Source organism: Microcaecilia unicolor, chromosome 3, assembly GCF_901765095.1.
Source record: "Microcaecilia unicolor chromosome 3, aMicUni1.1, whole genome shotgun sequence".
Taxonomy (NCBI): Eukaryota; Metazoa; Chordata; class Amphibia; order Gymnophiona; family Siphonopidae; genus Microcaecilia; species Microcaecilia unicolor.
In genome coordinates this window covers 194,742,713-194,767,037 of record NC_044033.1, presented here as the reverse complement: position 1 = coordinate 194,767,037, position 24,325 = coordinate 194,742,713, and the positions used below count along the sequence as shown (strand labels likewise).

General features: G+C 48.6%; 1 protein-coding gene across 5 annotated transcripts in view; it reads left to right on the top strand.

Moving 5' to 3' along the window:
- Positions 1–24,325, top strand: part of RFX1 (regulatory factor X1) — a 312,572-nt gene that overhangs the window by 216,341 nt on the left and 71,906 nt on the right. For all 5 annotated transcript variants that reach the window (XM_030196902.1, XM_030196905.1, XM_030196904.1 and 2 more), the window contains one exon: positions 23,262–23,380. In XM_030196902.1, coding sequence (XP_030052762.1) covers positions 23,262–23,380 — 119 coding nt within the window. The remainder of the gene's footprint in view (positions 1–23,261; positions 23,381–24,325) is intronic.

Genomic DNA, 24,325 nt, shown 5'->3' with positions numbered 1-24,325 from the left:
CTCAGCAAGGCCCCACGGCTCCCCAGTTAAAGCAGGGGGCGAGCTTTTGACTAGCTCCAGCAGAGCATAGCCGACATCAACGTATCAGTGCCGGGCGACCTGCCAGTCGGGGGGAGGTTGAAAGTTTTTCACCGAAGGTGGCCTATGATAACCTCCGACCGTTGGGTTCTTCAATTAGTCCGGCAAGGATACACCCTCAATTTGGCCTCCAAACCTCCAAATTGCCCACCGGGAACTCAGTCTTACAGCTTCCAGCACAGGTACTTGCAGAGGAACTCTCCACCCTTCTCAGCGCCAGTGCGGTCGAGCCCGTGCCATCCGGGCAAGAAGGGCTGGGATTCTATTCCAGGTACTTCCTTGTGGAAAAGAAAACAGGGGGGATGCGTCCCATCCTAGACCTAAGGGCCCTGAACAAATATCTGGTCAAGGAAAAGTTCAGGATGCTTTCCCTGGGCACCCTTCTTCCCATGATTCAGGATAACGACTGGCTATGCTCTCTGGACTTGAAGGACGCCTACACGCACATCCCGATACTGCCAGCTCACAGACAGTATCTGCGATTTCAGCTGGGCACACGTCACTTCCAGTACTGTGTGCTACCCTTTGGGCTCGCCTCTGCGCCCAGAGTGTTCACGAAGTGCTTGGCTGTAGTAGCAGCGGCGCTTCGCAGGCTGGGAGTGCATGTGTTCCCCTATCTCGACGATTGGCTGGTGAAGAACACATCCGAGGCAGGAGCTCTACAGTCCATGCAGATGACTATTCGACTCCTGGAGCTACTGGGGTTTGTGATTAATTATCCAAAGTCCCATCTTCTCCCAGTACAGAGACTCGAATTCATAGGAGCTCTGCTGGATTCTCGGACGGCTCGTGCCTATCTCCCAGAGACGAGAGCCAACAACTTGTTGTCCCCCATCTCGCGGGTGCGAGCGTCCCAGCAGATCACAGCTCAGCAGATGTTGAGATTGCTGGGCCACATGGCCTCCACAGTTCATGTGACTCCCATGGCCCGCCTTCACATGCGATCTGCACAATGGACCCTAGCTTCCCAGTGGTTTCAGGCTGCTGGGGACCTAGAAGACGTGATCCACCTGTCCACGAGTTTTCTCAAATCCCTGTATTGGTGGACGATTTGGTCCAATTTGACTCTGGGACGCCCTTTCCAAATTCCTCAGCCACAAAAAGTGCTGACTACGGATGCGTCTCTCCTGGGGTGGGGAGCTCATGTCGATGGGCTTCACACCCAGGGAAGCTGGTCCCTCCAGGAACGCGATCTGCAGATCAATCTCCTGGAGTTACGAGCGGTCTGGAACGCTCTGAAGGCTTTCAGAGATCGGTTGTCCCACCAAATTATCCAAATTCAGACAGACAACCAGGTTGCCATGTATTACATCAACAAGCAGGGGGGCACCGGATCTCGCCCCCTGTGTCAGGAAGCCGTCAGCAAGTGGCTCTGGGCTCGCCGTCACGGCATGGTGCTCCAAGCCACATACCTGGCAGGCGTAAACAACAGTCTAGCTGACAGACTAAGCAGGATTATGCAACCTCACGAGTGGTCGCTAAACTCCCGAGTAGTGCGACAGATCTTCCAGGTGTGGGGCACCCCCTTGGTAGATCTCTTTGCATCTCGAGCCAACCACAAGGTCCCTCAGTTCTGTTCCAGGCTTCAGTCCAACGGCAGACTGGCATCGGATGCCTTCCTCCTGGACTGGGGGGAAGGTCTGCTGTATGTTTATCCTCCCATACCTCTGGTGGGGAAGACTTTGTTGAAACTCAAGCAAGACCGAGGCACCACGATTCTGATTGCTCCGTTTTGGCCGCGTCAGATCTGGTTCCCTCTTCTTCTGGAGTTGTCCTCCGAAGAACCGTGGAGATTGGAGTGTTTTCCGACCCTCATCACACAGGACGAAGGGGCGCTTCTGCATCCCAACCTCCAGTCTCTGGCTCTCACGGCCTGGATGTTGAGAGCGTAGACTTTGCCTCTTTGGGTCTGTCAGAGGGTGTCTCCCGCATCTTGCTTGCTTCCAGGAAAGATTCCACTAAGAGGATTTACTTCTTTCTATGGAGGAGGTTTGCCGTCTGGTGTGACAGCAAGGCCCTAGATCCTCGCTCTTGTCCTACACAGACCCTGCTTGAATACCTTCTGCACTTGCCTGAGTCTGGTCTCAAGACCAACTCTGTAAGGGTTCACCTTAGCGCAATTAGTGCATACCATTACCGTGTGGAAGGTAAGCCGATCTCAGGACAGCCTTTAGTTGTTCGCTTCATGAGAGGTTTGCTTTTGTCAAAGCCCCCCGTCAAACCTCCTACAGTGTCATGGGATCTCAATGTCGTTCTCACCCAGCTGATGAAACCTCCTTTTGAGCCACTGAACTCCTGCCATCTGAAGTACTTGACCTGGAAGGTCATTTTCTTGGTGGCAGTTACTTCAGCTCGTAGAGTCAGTGAGCTTCAGGTCCTGGTAGCCCAGGCCCCTTACACCAAATTTCATCATAACAGAGTAGTCCTCCGCACTCACCCTAAGTTCTTGCCAAAGGTTGTGTCGGAGTTCCATCTGAACCAGTCAATTGTCTTGCCAACATTCTTTCCCCGTCCTCATTCCTGCCCTGCTGAATGTCAGCTGCACACATTGGACTGCAAGAGAGCATTGGCCTTCTATCTGGAGCGGACACAGCCCAACAGACAGTCCACCCAATTGTTTGTTTCTTTTGATCCCAACAGGAGGGGAGTGGCTGTGGGGAAACGCACCATATCCAATTGGCTAACAGATTGCATTTCCTTCACTTACGCCCAGGCTGGGCTGGCTCTTGAGGGTCATGTCACGGCTCATAATGTTAGAGCCATGGCTGCGTCAGTGGCCCACTTGAAGTCAGCCACTATTGAAGAGATCTGCAAAGCTGCGACGTGGTCATCTGTCCACACATTCATATCTCATTACTGCCTGCAGCAGGATACCCGACGCGACAGTCGGTTCGGGCAGTCAGTGCTTCAGAATCTGTTTGGGGTTTAGAATCCAACTCCACCCCTCTAGGCCTATGTTTATTCTGTTCCAGGCTACACTCTCAGTTAGTTGGAAAAATTGTTAGGTCAATCTCAGTTATGTCCTCGCCGTTGCGAGGCCCAATTGACCATGTTTGTTGTTTTGAGTGAGCCTGGGGGCTAGGGATACCCCATCAGTGAGAACAAGCAGCCTGCTTGTCCTCGGAGAAAGCGAATGCTACATACCTGTAGAAGGTATTCTCCGAGGACAGCAGGCTGATTGTTCTCACAAACCCGCCCGCCTCCCCTTTGGAGTTGTGTCTTCCTTTGTTTTGTCTTGCTACATATGGGACTGACGAACATGAGCCGGTTCGGGTGGGAAGACGGCTGCGCATGCGCGGTGCGCATCGGTGCGCGAGGACTAGCAAAGGCCTTTGCTAGTAAATTGTTCCGATTGGAGGGGCTGCCGTGGATGTCACCCATCATTCGCTTTCTTGCAGAGCTTCCTTTTTGTAATTTTCTAAGGAGCGTGTGGTTTTATGTCCTGTTCCATCTTTTCTCCCTAAGGTCATGTCGAAGTTTCATTTGTCTCAATCGGTGGTGTTGCCTGTGCTAGGGTCCCTTTCTGGGTTGGAGGATCAGAAAAGCCTCAGGTGTTTAGGTGTCAGACGGGTTTTGAAGCACTATTTGCCAAAGACGGAAGAATTCAGGCGAACAGACCGTCTCTTTCTATTGATTAAAGGTTCCCGTAAGGGCCTAGCAGCGTCCAATGTGACAATTTCTTGGTGGCGTAAGGAGATGATTGAGTCTGTGTACCTTCTGGCAGGGAAGGCTATTCTTTCAGGGGTGAAAGCTTATTCTACCAGAGGGCAAGCGGTGCCATGGGCAGAACACTGTCTGGTACCCCCTGTAGAAATTTGTAAAGCAGACTTGGTCCTCCTTATGTTCATTTGTAAAGCATTACAAATTGGATGTTCAGTGTCACCAGGAGGTGACATTTGGAGCAAAGGTACTTACTTACAAGCAGGCTTGCTGGGGGCCCGCCCATTAATATACTGCTTTTTACTTCCCATTAGTCACAATATGGGCCGGTCCGGAGGGACTCTAAGGTGGAGAAATTAGTTCTTACCTGCTAATTTGCTTTCCTTTAGTTCCTCCGGACCAGCTCAGATCCCACCCTTTCTGCTGTTTGTTATGGCTTAGTTCAATGAGTTCCGGTTCTTACTGTTATGATTCTGCCGGTTTGGCTGAGGGGGAGGGGGGACGTCTCTTCTGATTGGCTGCCAGGGGTTGTGCTGACGTCAGGGGATAGTACTTTAGCCTGCAGCTGAAGAGTTTCTCTGCTTTTGCGTTACTTATCTGGTGGTAACAGGAAAGCCTGATAGGTTTCTCTCAGAACGTGCTCTAGGTTCTGACAGGGATCTGTGTTGATTTAGAGTATTCTTTTCCTTCCCTCTGGGTTAGCTGCTGCTGTGTGTGTGTGTGTGTGTGTGTGTGTGTGCGTAGCTCTGTAATCAGGGTCAGCTGCTCGTTTGTTTAGTGGGGGCTGGGCATTGCTCAGCCTCCGGGGCTCTGGGCTGAGTGAGAGCGTTCTCCTTTGTTTGTTTGTTTAAGGATTTCTCTTCCCAGTGTCCTGGCCTGCTGGCTCAGTGAGTTTAACCCTTTGTGTACTGTGTGTATTGTATTCCTGCCTCTGCCAGTGTGTTTGTTTGGATGGGCCCCACTCCCTCTCGGGAGGGGAAGCATTCTCTCTGATTGTTTGTTGATTTATGGCACTCTCTCTCTGCTGGCTCTACAAGCTTAACCCTTTATGTTCTGTGTGCCTCTGTCTACAGTGGGTTTGAGGCAAAGGCTTTCTGCCTTCCTTTGTGTTTGGTTCCTCTGGCTTCTGCCTGGGGCTCCTACCCTGGTGGGGAGGGGGTTGCTGTGTTAGTTCCCCTGTCCTGCGCTAGTCCCCTGCGTGGGCGTGGCCCGCTCTGGTCCTTTGTTTCCCCCTCTGCCCTATTGCTGGTGTTCAGTGCGTGTCTGGCATCTTGGGGCCCTCTGGGTTCTTTCACCCCTCCCTGTGTGTGATTGGGTTCCAGTTCAGCCGTGAGGCTCGCACGAGTGGCTCTGTCTGCGTGGGTTCCGGTTCGGCCGCGAGGCCCGCCTGTATGCCTATTTCCCTTCTTCCTGAGGGACTGGGGGGAGGGGTAGCTTAGGGGGTATTGTGTAGCTGGGGTGTGCGGTGGTGGGTCGGTCTCCCCTTGGCCTGGGTCGGCGCCCTGCTGGCCTCGGCCAGGGCCCAAGGGCTCACGACCAACCCAACGGATTACACTTACAGAGCTGTTGTGTACGTTGGCAGTTTACTTTCTACAAAAAAAAAAAAAATTCATTAATAAATGCAAGATAAGCCCACAGTTGGTGGGCAGGTCAGTTTCTTGGGTGTCCTGGTGGCTGCTCCAGTTGCCTGGGTGCACAGAAGTGGTTTCCTTCTCTCCTTTCTCCTGCTTTGGTACCCTCATACTGGATCTTTCTCTAGCTAGCCAGGGCTTTTATTGACTCTCTCTAGAGTCAGACTATCTCAGTCTCCACCTGCAGGAAGGCATGCACAACCCATGAGTCACAGGCTGGGCTGGACCGGAGGGACTAAAGGAAAGCAAATTAGCTGGTAAGAATTAATTTCTCCTTTTTTACTTGTTCCAAAAGTACAAAGACTAGGGGACACTCAAGGAAGTTACATGGCAATACTTTAAAAACAAGAGGAACCTAAATTATAGCTATGTAATGCAAGGTTCCACGTTAGGCGTCACCGACCAAGAAAGGGATCTAGGCGTCAATGATCATACGTTGAAACCCTCTGCTCAGTGTGTGGCAGCGGCTAAGAAAGCAAATAGAATGTAGACGCGAATCACTTGTTTACTGTTTCCAAAAATACTAGGACTAGGGGCACATAATGAAACTACAAAGTAATAAATTTAAAACAAATCGTAGAACATATTTCTTCACTCAACATGTAATTAAACTCTGGAATTCGTTGCCAGAGAATGTAGTAAAAGCAGTTAGCTTAGTGGGGTTTAGGTTAAATCTTTTTTATTGACTGAAAGATCAATGCAAACCAATAGAACCTCAACATGAACATTGTACAAGTACTAGTAAGTCATCTAGCATTCCAATCAATGAAGTTTTTCCTTTTTTATCCCCAAACCCCCCTTCCCCCTCCCTAATCCTTCTACTTTATAGTTCAACATTTATTTGGTAACCATACATTATACTCCATTTATACAACATTTCCCATTACATATTTAACATCTTCCAATAGCATTCACATTCCATTATCTAATGATCCCAAAAGGAACATAAAAAAAATATATATATATTTTCCCCGTACTTCTTTTCCTTCTTACAGTCTATTCAGCAGGAAACTGCGGGCTCTAGAGGATAATGATTGTATGTACATTTCCCAGATTCCCAAGAACACCTTTCTTCTCTTTGGGGATGATCCCACCTCCCTTCTTTCCTGCAAAAGCAGGTCATATAGTCGGTTCCTCCAATGCCAATAATCTGGCGGTTCCTCTGTCATCCAACCATTCAGAATAAGCTTCTTTCCCAGTATGCTAGCTTTGCGGATGAACTGCCGAGCCCCTTTTTGCGGAACTGCTAATATTTCATATTGATCCAGCAAGACCCCCAAGGGGGAAAACTGAATTTTATGCTGCAACACCTTTTCCAAGTATTGAGCTATTTGCCTCCAAAAATTTTGTATTTTGTAACAATCCCATAGACAATGAAACAGCGTGCCCTCTCCCTGCCTACACTTGGAGCACAATGGATCCGGGATCCCTCCCATATGGAACACTTGAGATTTGGCCATGTATGCTCTGTGTAAAATTCTATATTGACATTCTCTCAAATTTGCATTTCCTGACATAGAGGGTATTCGTGATACCAGCTTCCGGAAGTTAATTTGCAGATTAGGCTGTTTCAAATCTCGCGCCCACTTCTGCTGTATTTTGCCCATATTCTTACCTCCTCCCAGCTCCCACAAAGCTTTCTGCAGCCCTGAAACCGATAACCTCTCCCCAGGTACGGAACCATAGAATTCTCTAACTCTACGTCCATGTCTTCCTCCCAGCTGTGCTGAGTCCAAGGAGCGAACATAGTGAGCTAGCTGACCCTATGCAAATGTGTGGCTGTAATCTATACCTACTCCCAAGGCTCCCAAACCCAGTAAATGTCCCCGAAAATCAAGGACATGCTCTAACCTTGTAATACCTAATTCTGCCCATCTAAGAAACACTTTATTTTCTGACCCCGGTTTAAATTGGGGATTACCCTGTAATGGTAAAAGATCTGACGTCTCTGCCCCTAACCCCCAGCTCTTATTTAAATCCTTCCAAATCTCTCTAATGGGTCTTAGCAACACGCTATTGCCCACCTGACTAGGTATGGCAGTCCCTGGGCATTGCAGCAAATAATATAGATGATATGGCTTAAAGTATTCCTGTTCCAGTCTCCTAGGCGTAAAATCCTGCCTGTCTAACAACCAGTCTCCCAAGTGTCTCAACAAACAAGCTTGGTTATAGCGCCGGAGGTCCGGAAGACCCAACCCCCCTTCCCTCCACGAGCCCATTAATGTTTTCAAGGGAAGCTTAGGTTTGGAATCCCTCCATACGAATTTCCTTACGTACTTATAGATCCGATTCAAGTCCTTATTCTTTAACTTCAAAGGTAACACCTGTAAAGTATAGAGCCACCTTGGGAACTCAACCATTCTAAACAGGTGTATCCTTCCATGTAAAGTAATTGGTAAAGCTTTCCACCTCCCTAGTTGCTCCTTCATAGCTTCTACTAACCTGGTTATGTTGGTCTGATATAAGGCTGTAGTGTGCATGGTAATCCGCACTCCTAGGTATCGAAGTGACTCCACTGCCCATTTCAAAGGAAATGTGCCTCTCCATATCCCTCTCACACTTTCATTAGTCGCCAACGCCAAAGATTTCGAATAATTGATCTTAAATCCTGAAAAATCTCCATACTCCTGGAAGAGCTCTAACAAAGCCTCTAAAGAACGCTTGGGCTGGGTAAGGTGCACTAAGATATCATCTGCGAAGGCAGAGACTTTAAACTCTTGCGGACCCCACCTTACCCCCGTCACCTCTGGATGGTCTCTAATTTCTCTGATCAAAGGATCTAGAACCAAAACAAAGAGCAGAGGCGACAGAGGACATCCCTGTCTGGTACCTCTCCTAATTGGGAACAAGTCCGACCTCTCCCCATTTATCCACATGTAGGCCTGTGGGTTGGAGTACAGTGCCCCCACTGCTTTCCTAAATGCCCCCTCTATCCCCATTTTCTTCAAGACCTCAAACATAAAGTTCCATACCACTCGGTCAAAGGCCTTCTCTGCGTCAAAACTAACCAGCACAGAAGGCCTTTTCTGCGTCTCCACTGTCTCCAGGGAAGCTAGTAGTGCCCTTATATTGCTTGCCACTGACCTGCCTGTTACAAAACCTACCTGAGGGGAGGCTACCAAGTCTGGAAGCACCTTAGCTAACCTATTAGCCAATATCTTCGCATAGATTTTTATATCACAGTTCAACAAAGATATTGGCCTGTATGACCCCATCTCCTTCTCGTCCCTTCCGGGTTTTAATAATACTATTACTTTCGCCTCATTTAACCTATCTGACAAGGTTCCTGATGTTATCATTTCGTTAAAGAGGTTAATTAATGGGTTTGTCACTTGTTCCTGTACTAGTTTATAAAAGGCCATACTAAACCCATCTGGTCCCGGCGCTTTATGTATTTTACTTTGCTGCAATGCCAACATCAACTCCCCCTCCACTATGGGGTTATTCAGTGTTTCCAATTGCGTCTCTGAAACCCTTGGTAGCTCTTGGTTAGCCAAGTAAACCTCGCTATCCGGGACTATGTCTGACGGATTTTCATACAGTGCCTTATAATAGTCCCGAAATCTACTGATGATCCCTTCCGTCTCCCGGATTGTCTGCCCTCTTCCATCTTTAATTTGTAGGATCCTAGTAGGCCCCTTCTGCCCTTTTACTAACCTACTCAATAATGTTCCCGCCTTATTCCCATACTGGAAGAGCTGGTGCTGATAGTACATTTGTGATTTCCTAGCCCTCTGGTGTAGTAATTCGTTTAGCTCCCTTTGAGATGCTAATAGTGCTCTTTTCTGTTCTTCCTTTATAGTCTCACCGAATCGCTGCCTCCTAGTTCTAATCTCTTTTTCCAGGCGGAGGATTTCTTTGTCCCTCATTTTCTTAGCTCGGGCCCTATATGCTATTATCTCCCCTCGCATTACTGCTTTTGCTGTTTCCCAATATAAACTTGTTTGCTGTTGGTGGCTCCTATTATGCTCCTCAAACTCCTTCCACTTTCCCCTTATATATTCCTTAAACTGCGGATCCCGGTATAATTCAAAGGGGAACCTCCAATTACTCCCTCCTCCCCAATTTCTAGACACCTGCAGCTGTATATATATAAGTGAGTGGTCTGATATTTCGCATGGTCCTATTTCTGCTGCTGGTGTTTGTGCAAATAGACCCCTAGAAATCAGGAAGTAATCAATACGAGATTGTGTCAAGTGCGCCCTGGATACATGCGTATAATCCCTGTGTGTCGGGTGGAGTACCCTCCATATATCAATTAAATCCAAAGTCGAGCACAGAAAGGGCAGGCCTCTGCCACTGTTGCTTGATGGAGTAGTCACAGAACTACACCTGTCCATCTGGGTGTTATATACCAGATTAAAATCTCCTCCAAGTATAATATTGCTCTCCTGGAAGGGGCTCAGCTGTTCTATTAGTGTTTTATAAAATTTGTAATCAAAGATATTTGGTGCGTATACATTACAAAAAGTGTACCTGTTACTTCCGCATTCCACTTCCGCCAGCACATATCTACCCTCCTCACTTCTTTTGACCGACTTTATTTGTATCTGCAACCCTTTTCTAAACAGCATTAACACTCCCCCTTTTTTCCCCTTCGCCGGGGACCCCACCACCTCCCCCACCCAACCTTTCTGAAATTTACTATGTTCCACTGCTGTTAAGTGTGTTTCTTGGAGAAAGACCACATCCGCCTTATGCCGTTGCATTGCCTGCAGGACTTTGGTTCGTTTAATGGGTGATGAAATCCCCCCCACATTCCAAGAAATTAATTTAATCGTTCCCATACCGCATTCTTACGACATTTCTCCGTTCCATATCTCTTATAGGTGAGGATACACCCCCCAGCCCTTGGGTGTCTCCCCCTTCACCACATCCACCCACTTCCTGCCTCCGCCCTCTCGATGTTACCTGTGTTGTAAAAAAGGTTAAAACAAAAGGAAATTTTATAACCAAAGAATATAAACCCCTTGCTGCCCCCCTCCCCCCTCCCTCCCTTCCCTGTCCCCTTTCCTTCATGCTGCTCCCGAAGGACCAGACTGCCGTTCTCGCAAGAGAACAGGTCACGCCCCTGTCCCCTCTCATCCCCCCATCACCGTCTTCCGTGTTGTGCTGCTGTTCCCCATAACTGCTATATTTTATATCTCATTTACTTGTAACAGATATAACCAACATTTACTTATAACAGATATAATCATCTTGGAACCCGGCTTCAGACTTTTAACTCCTCTTTATACTTTACCCAGCTTATAACCCTGAGCACTCATCATATTATTCTCTAATGTCCCTGCTTGGCTCAGAGTTCTTATCATCTATCTTGATGTAAGTCCAAGTTTCCTTTGACTCTGGGTATTCCACTGTGTCTCCCACTGCCTTCTTCTTCTATTATTTTAGCCTTTCTTGGCCAGACTGTTCTCTTCATGGACTTGTAACAGATATAACCCTCAGTTACTTATAACCGATATAATCAACCTGATAAACAACTTCAAACTTTTAACTTCTTTTTATACTTTACCCAGCTTATGATCCTGAGTACTCAGCATATTATTCTCTAATGTCCCTGCTTGGCTCATAGTTTTTATCATCTATCTTTGATGTGAGTCCAAATTCCCTGCGGCTTTGGGTATTCCACTGTGTCTCTCACTGTCTTCTTCTTCTGTTGTTTTAGCCTGTCTTGGCGAACTGTTCTCTTCATGGACTCCTCTGACCTCTTGTGTCTGCTCACTCTCTGCTCCCCCGCTTTCCAACATTTGATTGACAAACTGTGAAGCTTCCACGTGTGAGCTGAAAACATGCCATCTGCCCTCTTGCTGTATTCTCAATTTTGCTGGAAACATCAGCGCAAATCTAGCTTTTTTTTCATAGAGGCGTTTGCATACTTCAGTAAATTGTCGACGCTGGGCTGTAACTGCGGTTGAAAAATCCTGAAAACAGAGCACGCTGTTGTTTTCATATAGAATTTTTCCTTTTAATCTCCATTCCCTCAATACTTCTTGTTTATGAGCATAGTTAAGTATCTTACAGATTACCACTCTCGGTCTCTCCGCGTTCTGTCCAGCTCTCCCCAGCCTGTGTGCTCTCTCTATTTTCAGCGCCTTCTCCAGTTGCGGCTTATTTAGCACTTTAGGCAGCCATGATTCCAGAAATCCCGCCAACTCCACCTCTCGTATCGACTCTGGTAATCCGATCAGCCTAAGGTTATTTCGCCGCGATCTGTTTTCCAGATCCTCAACTTTTGCTTCCAACTTGTCCAACCTATCTTTCAGTTCTTTTTGCTGATTTTCGTTTTGCTGACACTGATCCTCTACATCTGACACCCTCTGTTGGAATCCCGTCAAATCGGTTCGCAGACTTTCCAGTTTGTCGTCCATCTGCCCAATCTGATCTGATATTTTCTGCAGCTTTCTGTCTACCGATACCTCCAGCAATGCCGAAACCTCAGCTGCTATCTCTGCCGCCCAGGCTGAGCTCACGGACTCGCCAGTCGCGCCGGCCTCCGCCATTTTGTTTTCTCCCACGCGGCTTCGGGCTCCCTCTTTCCGAGTTGTTTTCGCGGCCATTCCGACCGTCTTACCGCTTGGCTTTACTGCAGCTTATTGCGTAAGTGTTCCGGTTTCTGCTATTGCTTTTTTGTAGATTTCGTATCGATTTTGACGATGCTAGGGGAAGTTGTTACCCGAGGGGACCCAGAGCTCTATCGAGCGGCGTCCTCCCCGTCGCCTAGCATCACGTGACCTCTCTAGCTTAGTGGGGTTTAAAAAAGGTTTGGATGGCTTTCTAAAGGAAAAGTCCATAGACCATTATTAAAATGGGCTTGGGGAAAATCCACTGCTTATTTCTAGGATAAGCTGCATAAAAGGTATTGTACTTTTTTGGGGATCTTGCAAGGTACTTGTGATCTGGATTGACCACTGTTGGAAACAGGATGCTGGGCTTGATGGACCTTCTGTCTGTTCCAGTATGCTATTGAGACAGACTTGGGGAAGCAACTGCTTGCCCTGGGATTTGTAGCATGGCATGTTGCCACAATTTGGGTTTCCGCCAGTTCTTGTTACCTGGCTTGGCCACTGTTGGAACCAGGGTGCTGGCTGGATGGACCATTGGCCTGACCCAGTATGGCTACTATTATGTTCTTATGACCCAGTATGGCTATTCTTATATTCTTATGCATGATCTGCTTCTAAAAAGTGTATTGCATACCTTAGATTGGAAGTGAGCCTTAGCCTTCTATCCGGAGTGAACTGAAGCCCATAGACAGTCCACCTAACTTTTTGTTTCTTTTGATCCAAACCTGATGGGGGTGGCCATCGGCAAACACACAATTTCTAATAGCCAAAAAAATTATTATTTGGTGATATTAATGTTCATTTAGATAACCAAGATGACTCAGAGTCCAAGGCACTAGTAGATACACTGCAATATTTGGGGTATTATAGGGTGGAAGGAGGTTCATCTCATGAAAAAGGTCATGAGATCGATCTATTGACATATAGGTTACAGTCTAAGGGTGATTTTCAAATTCTATATCCTTTATGGACACCAACTGTCTTGTCAGACCAAGTTAGATTACGTTTCAAGTCCCTAATATCTTAGCATTGTTGTTTTTGGTGAGCCTGGTGGCTAGGGATTCCCAGCTGTGAGAATACAACTGGCCTGCTTGTCCTTGGAGAAGGCGAAGTTACTTATCTGTAGCAGGTGTTCTCCAAGGACAAGCAGGCTGATATTCTCACGTGTGGGTGACGTCATGTCGGCCCCGGAGGATTTTCAGCAAAAATCTCTAGAAGTCACTTTTGGAGCGTTCCACCGCGCGTGGCAATCGCAGTGCGCATGCGCGTACGTAATTTCCCGCCCGTCATGTGGTCCCGCTCCTCAGTTTCTTCTTTTCCGTGTCTGAGGAGACACGGAGTTTTTTTCTGCTTCGTGTTTCCTCTGCTTTCCGGAGACGAAGTTTCTTCTTTTTCTCGGCTAAGATCGAGTATATTTGTTGTTCTATAAAAAAAAAAAGAAAAGTTCCTTTATTTTCGTTTGGTAAGTTTCTTTCAGTTTTTCGTGCGACCACTTTTAGGCCGCTCGGTCGGTGTTTTCCTTTTTCTTGTGTCTAGTTTCCTGACACAATTACGTCTTTTGATTTCGCGGAGGCTATTTTCCCCGTCATGTCATCGAAGACGCCCAGCGGCTTCAAACCATGCGCCCACTGCAACCGGACCATCTCAAGCACTGATCCGCACTCCTTTTGCCTTCAGTGCCTTGGGCCCGACCATCGCCTGGAGAGCTGTAAGTTGTGTCTTCAGATGAAGCAACGCACTCAGCTCTCGAGGGAGGCTCAGAGAGAAAAGCTTTTTGGGTCTGGTGCATTGGCGTCGGGAGACCAGGTAAAGGCTGCCAAAAGACCGATGCACGCTGGGAACAGTGATGCATCGAGTGGGTCTCCACCTGCCTCGGCGCCTCCTGCTTTGCAGGCCCCCCCAGGACCGACCTGTATCAGACCCGGCCCCGAGGAGGCTTGTGGATTCCACGTCCTCCTCACCGGTACCGAGGAGCCTCGATGACGGGCGTCGGCCAAGAAGCACCGTCATCATTCTCCTTCTCGACATGGTACCGCGAGCTCCGGGTCGTCGAAGCATTCGGCACCCGAGAAGCGTCGACGCCGAGAGGATCGCTCTCCCTCTGTGATGGAGGTGTCGTCGCGACGGTCGTCTGGCAGTCCTGTACCGGCTCCCCAACCCCTACAGGTTCTGCCTCCGAAGCCCACACCGGCACCTCAGCCTTCCTCGACAGCTTCTCTTGATGAGTGCATCAAGGCTCTGTTTCCTTATCTTTTTATTTATTTATTTATTTATTTATTTATTTATTTTCTAAATTTCCCAATATATCACCACATAAAGTGAATATGCAATCGGCATTATTTAACATTAGGAAACAAAAATGATACGTATATATCTTTACAGCCCATTTGTCCACAAGTTAAAGAAATTTGATTCCAAGATTAAGGAAATTAAAAAAGAAAAAAAATACAAAAATTAATAATCAATAGATGCTTCCTCTGGTTCAGACCCCAGCCTGCTAAATTAGGGAAGGTTTACTATATTCACATCAACTCTTGCATCAATAAACTCTTTCAACTGTTTTGGATCTACATACTGAAAATGTTTACCCTCAAGCATCACATTTCAAAAACAAGGAAATCGCAAAACAAAATTTGCTCCCAATGCCACCACCCTGGGGCGAAGTTCCAAAAAGGCCCTTCGTCTCATCTGTGTAGGCCGTGAGAGATCTGGAAAGATACGGACCTTTGAGCCCAAAAACAGATTTTCTAAGTGTCTCAACAAAAGCCATAGTACGGCATTCCTATCAGGCTCCAACGCGAAAGTGGCAAGCAGAGTTAACCTCTGAGTAACTATTTCTAATGAGCTTTCTAGGAATGAGGTAAGATTCATTCCCTCCCCTATTACGGGGGGTTTCCCACCACCACTCCAGTACTCCCGATGTAATAAGCCCGTGTAATGGGAGGGAGTGAGTCCTTGTCCATTCCCAGGATGTCCACCAAATATTTTTTAACCATCTCCAAAGGAGAAATTAACGGCGATTTGGGAAAATTAAGAAACCTAAGGTTAAGTCTTTTAGTCTGATTTTCAAGGTATTCAAGTCGTTTATGTAGGAAATTATTGTCTTTAACCAAAGCTGTTTCTATAGATCCCATTTCTTGAATTTTGATATCCACACGTTCCAATTTCTGGGTTTGCTGTGCAGTCACTTGTGCTTGAAGCAGGGCAGCCTCAGAAAGAACTTCAATATCAGAAGAATTCTGCTTTAAAGTAGTTTGCATAGAGGTTTGGATATTGTAAACCTTGTCCCATAGTGACTCCAGCGTCACAATTGCTGGTCTAATCACTCCACTAGCCACAGGAGGAGATTGAGGTAGACTATCAGCCCGAGCTAACTTGGAAACAATAGCTTGAGGCAATACCTTTGAAGCCTGTTGTAGTAATGTTTCCCGAAGTTGAGAATCTATCTCCGTTGCTGCAGTCACACCCTCAGACAGGACCAGCTGAGCCACTTCGGCGTCTGTCTCTGTTGGAACAGCCAGCAACTCTCTTCCAGGCTGGGGAGGTGCAATTCGCTCCACAGGGCTCAAGGAAGCCCCGTTTCCACTCTCAATCGACTCCGAAGGGCCGAGAGCTGCAGTGGGTGTCGAAGTTCCCTGAGGACCCGGTTGCTGCCTGGGGAATTGCAGGGTTGTTTGTTTCATCGTCGAGGAGGTCACAGGAACCGAGGGAAATTCCTTTACCTTCCCCCTCCGCTTCCCCATGGTTAACGAGGCTACAGAGGCACCGAGAGAAACTCACAAACACAGCAGCCTCCAGGAGCAAACACAGGTGCGTCTATTCACAGCGCCATCTTGGAAATCCCTCTCCTGTTTCCTCATTTTATGGAAGCAGTGCTGCACCAATTGAGCCCGGCACCGGAGGTACCGGTACCGTTGGTGCCGGAGGCTCCTGCAGCACCTAGCCTTTTGCCTGTGGTGAGGTCTCCTTCTCCAGCATCGCTTGCGGTACCGGAGTCGGCAGCCATCCGGGTCGTCTCTCCATTGTCGTCGGTGGAGGAAGCTTCACCGGAGTCTCTAAGGGAGTCGACTTCTCAACACCGTCATCGAGGTCGTCGTACCTCCACGTCGAGACAGGCTCGGATACGGGCTGCTCTTTCTGAGCTTTTGGCCCCATCCGATGATGGCTCATCTGATGATGATGACAGGCCTGAGGACTCTCTAGGTCTTCCGTCTGATTCAACTCCCTCACCTCAGAAGCAGCTCTCCCCTGTGGAAAGTTTGTCTTTCTCCTCTTTTGTGCGGGAAATGTCTGAGACCATTCCCTTCCCTGTGGAGACTGTGGATGAGCCCAGGGCTAAGATGCTCGAGGTCCTGGATTATCCATCTCCACCTAAGTCTTCCACCATAGTTCCTTTTCATGATACACTCAAGGAAGTGCTGATGAGGAATTGGGGGAAGCCTCTTTCATGCCCAACTGTTCCGAAAAAGGCTGAGTCCCAGTACCGGATCCACGGGGAACCCAGTTTCGTCCGGCCTCAGTTGCCTCATGATTCTGCGGTGGTGGATTCCGCTATCAGAAGGGCCAAAAGTTCTAGGAACTTTGCCTCGGCGCCCCCGGGGCGGGAACACAGAACTTTGGACTCTTTTCGGAGGAAGGCGTATCAGGCAGGCATGCTCGCGTCCAAAATTCAATCATACCAGCTCTACACGAGCATTCATTTGTGGAACTCAGTGAGGCAGCTCGAGAGCTTGGTTGACGCGCTCCCGCCGGAGCAGGCTGAGCCTTTTCGCCAGGTGGTCATGCAGCAGAAGGTGTGTCGCAAATTCCTGTCCAGGGGTATTTATGATACGTGCGATGTGACATCCAGATTCTCTGCTATGGGTATAGTGATGCGCAGACTCTCATGGCTGCGTGCCTCTAACCTGGAGGAACGAACTCAGCAGAAGATTGCGGATATCCCTTGCCGGGGGGAGGGGGGGATCATCTTTTTGGTGAGAAGGTTGAAGAGCTGTTAGTCAGCGTGATACGCTATGGATTCTCTCTCCCGCTGGGCGCCTTCTGCATCTACTTCCTCATCTAGGAAGTTTTTTCTAGGGAAGGCAAGTGCTCCCTATGCCTCTAGGGGCCGTAGGTACACTCCTACTTCTCGGCAGCCGGTTCAGGCTCCGCCCCAGCGTGCTTGTTCTCGTCAACAGCGTGCGCCAAAGCAGGCCCCTGCAGCTCCCCAGCAAAAACCAGGGACGGGTTTTTGACTGGCTCCAGTTGAGCATAGCCGCACTACCAGTATCCGTGCCGGACGACTTACCAGTGGGAGGGAGGTAAAAATTTTTTCACGAAAGGTGGCCTCTCATAACCTCCGACCGGTGGGTTCTTCAGATAGTCCGGTTAGGATACACCCTCAATCTGGAATCCGAACCTCCAAATTGCCCACCGAGAGCTCAATCTTTCAGCTCTCAGCACAGGCAAGTACTTGCAGAGGAACTCTCCGCCCTTCTCAGCGCCAATGCAGTTGAACCCGTTCCACCAGGGCAGGAAGGGCTGGGATTCTATTCCAGGTACTTCCTTGTGCAAAAGAAAACAGGGGGGATGCGTCCCATCCTAGATCTAAGGGGCCTGAACAAATATCTGGTCTAAGAAAAGTTCAGGATGGTTTCCCTAGGCACCCTTCTTCCCATGATTCAGAAAAACGATTGGCTATGCTCTCTGGACTTAAAGGATGCTTACACTCAAATCTCGATACTTCCAGCTCACAGGAAGTATCTGCGGTTTCGGCTGGGAGCACAGCATTTTCAGTACTGTGTGCTGCCTTTTGGCTTGGCGTCTGCGCCCAGGGTATTTACCAAGTGCCTGGCAGTTGTTGCAGCGTCGCTACGCAGACTGGGAGTGCATATGTTCCCTCATCTAGACGGTTGGCTGGTAAAGAGCACCTCCCAGGCAGGAGCTTCGCAGTCCATGCAGATGACTATTCAGGTGCTAGAGCTACTAGGGTTTGTAATCAATTACCCAAAGTCCCATCTAATCCCAGTTCAGAAATTGGAATTTATAGGGGCTCTGTTGTGCACGCAGACAGCTTGTGCCTATCTTCCCGAGGCAAGAGCGGGCAACCTTCTGTCTCTGGTCTCCAGGGTTCAAGCATCTCAGCAGATCACACCTCAGCAGATGTTGAGACTTCTGGGGCACATGGCTTCCACAGTTCATGTAACTCCCATGTCACGCCCAGTGGTGTGCTGGTAAATTTTTAACAACAGGCTCTCTCCCCGGTCCACCACTGCACCCCCCCGTCCACTTCTGCGCCTCCCCCCCCCCCTCCCCCCTGGCCACCTCTGCGCTCCCCCCAAATTGCAGAGCTGGTTATAGCCGGGGGGGCAATGCATTACTCTCTCCAGGAAAAAAAAATTAAATGATCCCAGGTTCCAATCTAATTCATGTTTAATATGGGATAAAATGCCATAAATAAGTAAATAAATATAAACTTTTAACGTTCAGCACCTGATTCTCAAAGTGGACATATTCCAAACACTATAATGAAAATAAAATTATTTTTTTCTACCTTTGTTGTCTGGTGACTTTGTTTCTCTGATCATGCTGGCCCAGTATCTGATTCTGCTGCTCTCTATCTGTTCCCTTGACTCCGTTTCCAGGGCTTCCTTTCCATTTTTTTCTTTTCTTTCCTCCTTTCTTCTTCATTTCTGGTCCTCTGCAGACTTGACTGTACAGTGGATCCAGCTTCTGCCTATTTTCTCCATCCATGTGCAGCTTCTCTTCTCGCTTCCTTTTCCCTCATCTAATCTCTTTCCTCTATTTTCCCTCCATGTCCAGCATTTCTTCTCTCTCCCTTCCCTCCCCTCCATCTATGTCCTGAAACTCTCCTCTCTTCCCTGCCCCCCTCTATCCATCCATACCCAGCAATTGTCTTCTCTCCCCTGCCCCCCTACCCATCCATGCCCAGCAATTCTCTTCTGTCCCCTGCCCCCCTCTATCCATTCATGCCCAGCAACTGTCTTCTCTTCCCTGCCCAACATGCCCAGCAATTGTCTTCTCTCCCCTGCCCCCCTCTACCCATCCCTGCCCAGCAATTGTCTTCTCTCCCCTGCCCCCCTCTACCCATCCATGCCCAGCAATTCTCCTCCCTCCCCTGCCCTCCCCTCCTGCTCCCAAACATGTCCAGCGATTGTCCTTCGCCCCCACTGTCTCCTCCCGCTCTCATCCATCTTTTTTATTACCTCTCCGTTGAAGCGCGCGTTATTTAAAGCCCTGCTGCTTGTCTCCAGCCTTCCCTGTTTGCTTCGATGAGTTCATTAGTGCCCTTAGTCCCGCCTTCTGACGTCAGAAGGCGGGACACATGAGATCAGCTCAGTGGACCCTAGCTTCCCAGTGGTATCAAGCTACAGGGAATCTAGAGGATGTCATCCAGCTGTCCACCGACTTTCGGATTTCCCTTCAGTGGTGGACAATTTGATCCAATCTGGTTTTGGGGCACCCATTCCAAATCCCTCAGCCACAAAAAGTGCTGACGACGGATGCATCCCTCCTAGGGTGGGGAGCGCATGTAGATGGGCTTCATACTCAAGGAGAAGGTAGTGACGGCAGCTGGCCTTGCTGAGGTTAAAGGGGGTCTGGACAGATTCCTGAAGGAAAAGTCCATTGATCGTTATTAAATTTTGGGTTTTTGCCAGGTTCTTGGGGCCTGGATTGGCCGCTGTCGGAGACAGAGTGCTGGGCTTGATGGACCTTTGGTCTTTTCCCAGCGTGGTAGTGCTTATGTACTTATGAGCTTGGACCCTTCAGGAAAAGCGACTTCAGATCAACCTCCTGGAGTTACGAGCGATCTGGAACGCTCTAAAGGCTTTCAGAGATCGGCTATCCAACCAAATCATTCTAATTCCAACTGACAATCAGGTTGTGATGTACTACCTCAACAAGCAAGGGGGTGCCAGATCTCGCCCTCTGTGTCAGGAAGCTGTTCAGATGTGGCTTTGGGCACGCCAGCACGGCATGTTTCTCCAAGCCATTTATCTAGCAAGCGTAAACAACAGTCTGGCCGACAGGTTGAGCAGGATAATGCAACCTCACGAGTGGTCGCTGAACATGGCTGTAGCCCGAAAGATCTTCAGAGAGTGGGGCACCCCCTCAGTGGATCTTTTTGCCACGCAACGAAATCACAAGGTCTCTCAGTTCTGTTCCAGACTACAGGCCCACGGCAGGTTATCGTCGGATGCCTTCCTCCTTCATTGGGGGACAGGCCTTCTGTACGCATATCCTCCCATACCTCTGGTGGGGAAGACTTTGCTGAAACTCAAGTAAGATCGCGGAACCATGATTCTGATCGCTCCCTTCTGGCCGCGTCAGATTTGGTTCCCTCTTCTTCTGGAGTTGTCCTCCGAAGAACCGTGGAGATTGGAGTGTTTTCCAACTCTCATTACTCAGGGGGCACTTCTGCATCCCAACCTCCAGTCCCTGGCTCTCACAGCCTGGATGTTGAGAGCTTAGAGTTCGCCTCCTTGGGTCTCTCTGAGGGTGTCTCCCGAGTCTTGCTTGCTTCCAGAAAAGACTCCATGAAAAGGTGTTACTCTTTTAAATGGAAGAGGTTTGCCGTCTGGTGTGACAGCAGGGCCCTAGATCCATTTTCTTGTCCTACACAGACGAACGTTGCTTGACTATCTTCTACACCTGTCAGAGTCTGGTCATAAGACTAACTCAGTAAGGGTTCACCTTAGTGCGATTAGTGCTTATCATCATTGTGTAGAAGGTAAGCCTATCTCTGGACAGCCTTTAGTTGTTTGATTCATGAGAGGTTTGCTTTTGTCGAAGCCCTCTGTCAAGCCTTCTCCAGTGTCATGGGATCTCAATGTCGTTCTCACCCAGCTGATGAAACCTCCTTTTGAGCCACTGAATTCCTGCCATCTGAAGTGCTTGACCTGGAAGGTCATTTTCTTGGTGGCTGTTACTTCAGCTCGTAGGGTCAGTGAGCTTCAGGCGTTAGTGGTTCATGCACCTTATCTTAAATTTCATCATAACAGAATAGTCCTCCATACGCACCCTAAGTTCCTGCCGAAGGTGGTGTCGGAGTTCTATCTGAACCAGTCGATTGTCTTGCCAACATTCTTTCCCCGTCCTCATACCCATCCTGGCGAAAGCAAGCTGCACACTTTGGACTGCAAAAGAGCATTGGCCTTTTACGTGGAGCGGACAAGCCCCCACAGACAGTCCACCCAGTTGTTTATTTCTTTTAATCCCAACAAGAGGGGAGTTGCTGTCGGGAAACGCACCATATCTAATTGGCTAGCAGATTGCATTTCCTTCACTTATACCCAAGCTAGGCTGACTTTAGAGGGCCATGTCACGGCTCATAATGTTAGAGCCATGGCTGCATCAGTGGCTCATCTGAGATCAGCCACTATTGAAGAGATCTGCAAGGCTGCGATGTGGTCATCAGTCCACACATTCACATCTCACTACTGCCTTCAGCAGGACAGTCGACGCGACAGTCGGTTTGGGCAGTCGGTGCTGCAGAATCTGTTTGGGGTTTAGAATCCAACTCCAGCCCCCCTAGGCCCAATTTTATTCTGTTCCAGGCTGCACTCTGTTAGCTGTTTCTTGTTTCAGGTCAATCTTTGTTATGTCCTCGCCGTTGTGAGGCCCAATTGACCAATGGTTATTGTTTTGAGTGAGCCTGGGGGCTAGGGATACCCCATACGTGAGAATATCAGCCTGCTTGTCCTCGGAGAAAGCAAAGTTTCTTACCTGAAGCAGGTATTCTCCGAGGACAGCAGGCTGAATATTCACACAATCCCTCCCATCTCCCCTTTGTTTTTCTTCTTTACTATTGGATTTAACTGAGGAGCGGGACCGCGCAACGGGTGGGAAATTACGCACGCGCATGCGCAGTGCGATTGCCACACGCGGTGGAACGCTCCAGAAGAGACTTCTAGAGATTTTTGCTAAAAATCCTCCGGGGGGCCGACGTGATGTCACCCACACGTGAGAATATCCAGTCTGCTGTCCTCGGAGAATACCTGCTTCAGGTAAGAAACTTCGCTTTCTCCGAGGACAGCAGGCCAAGTATTCTGACATACCCTCCCACCTCCCCTTGGAGTTGTATTCCTTAGCTGTTTTACATGACTGGGGAACCCATGCTTACGCGTTGGGCGGGAAGACACCAGTGCATGTGCTGGAAAATTCTACATTAATCTCGCTAGTCAGTGTCCAGACCGAGTTCAGTTGGATAACATCACCCAGCTGTGAGAATACTTACAGGTGAGTAACTTCACTTTTCTGTGACACCACTTGGAGAAATAAGTTACCTGTTTAGCACATGAATATCCCAACTCAAATAGATCATTTTTCCAAGCCCCAGATGGTTCTAGCCGTACCTCTTTTAAAGGGCATGGTTATGGGTACAAAGGTTGTGTGCTGCCTTGCATTGGCCCTTTCTGCGGGTAGAATTTGTTGGAAAACTCCAGGGTTTTCTGGGTAGCAGCACCTGCTGTCCGGATAAGTGATATTCATTGACGTTATCCAGATAATGCTGCTCAGTATTGTATCAGAAAAGAGCCAAGGTGGTGCAGGAGCAGAGCCAGAAGTTATCTGGGTATCACAAATGCTTAGTGCTGGCACCCAGACAATTATCTGAGCAAATTATTGTAGGTTAGATGAACAGCTGTCTTATCTTGTCCATATACTAGTACCCGGGTAGAAGTGCTACATTTCAGCAATATCCTGATAGGCTTCCAGCAGTTAATTCCCAGTGCTGGTATCCAGGTAAGGCCCGATGCTGAATATTCTTTTATAGAAAAAAAAAAGCCACTGACTGCTGCTTGTTTAATATTACACACTACACAGCTGCACACATACTGTTCCTCCACCTCCCTAAGCATATGCATTGAAATTCCTCCACTCAGCGTGCTTAAGAGTAGGTGCACTGTAGAAGAACGAGCAAAGTTATAGCCAGCTGATTAACACAAACCACTTTGAAAAAGAAGGGAATGGAGCTTGATATTAGGGACAATGCAGTGCCTTTATTGACTGTTGTCTGTTTCTGTGTGGCATCAAGGGGACAGTGCAGTACTTTACCAGTTTGCGTGCCTTCCTTTCTGTCCCCTTGTTCAGTGTGTTGCTCTGAGGATCTCAATTTTGACATCGCAGCCTAGAATCGGGGACAGGACAGTACTTTACCAACCTGCGTGCTTCCTGTCCCTGCCTAACAGGGAGAACAATGCAGTGATCCGAAGATCTGTTTTGATCCCCCAGCTTGTTATCAGGGGGATGGCACAGTGCTTTGAGGATTTTAGATTTGGCTGTTCCTACATGATGATTCTGTGTCTTGTCACTATGCTCCTTGCAGATGCCTCTCGGAGCCTGCCAGAATTTGTGGAGATTGACTTGCAGGGGAAACCTTTGCCTGATGGACTGTGTGCTGAGGAAGTGAAGGTGTTTCAGGTGCTGTATCGAGAGCACTGTGAGGTACGTGGGAAGTAGGCTATGTTTCTTCTTTCATGTAGCAGAAAGGGAATCCATGGTAAAACACTGCAGAGCTGCACTGGCTTCTAGGAGGGGGTGTAATTCCTGTACTCAGTGAGGAATGGAGGCCTTGGTCTGAGATAGCATCTGTCTGAGAATAGAAGAAGACACTTGGTTACCAAAGCAAAACATTGGGACAAGGGGTTTGGACGTTGTTTTCCATTGTGAGGATAGCAGTGCTGTTCAGTGTAAGGCCCATGAGCCAATGGCAGCTCTCATCAGTCCTGAGTGTGGCTCCCTATCTCCTCCAGAGGCTTTCTGCCATTGCTAGCTCTGAAATAGCTGTTCCTCAGCGACCCTCCAGACCGGTCAAGACGCTTGGGTTATGCACTCCTACCAGCAGAGGGAGACTGAGAACACTAAAACAGTAACAATGCATAAGCCACCTGCCAACCCCCAAGCAGCCAGTAAACCTCAGTCTCCAGCAGAGGGTAGACGTGCAGCTTGAGCAGTCAGTGTGGTCTGGTAGGCCTGGGATTTGTTTTAGGCCTTTTGTTGGTTAGCACCCTGTACTTAGAATCTGTGTGCTTCGGGGAAGTGGGTCCAGTGGGGCTCCGTTTTTCCCCTGGGGTGTCACACCCGGTGATCGGGTCCCTCCCCCTGCTGTGATCTCCTGAGCAGTCAGCCCTGTGCCTTGGCTCCTGTGTGATTGTAGGAACCTTGAGAGCCACAGCTCTTGTCAGCTTTTAGCAACCGGGCTGGGAGGTAAGAAGCCAGTTGAAAAAAAGAAAAGAAAAGCTCTGCTTGTTTGTTTTGGGGCTGACCGGGAGAGCTGCAGTGCGTTTGCGAGAGAATGAGCCTGGACGCTGCTGCCTGTTGGGTTGCTTACCTACTTTCTTCCCTGAGGGATGTCGGCGGGAAAACCGTCCCGTTGCCGGTTCTGTGTGC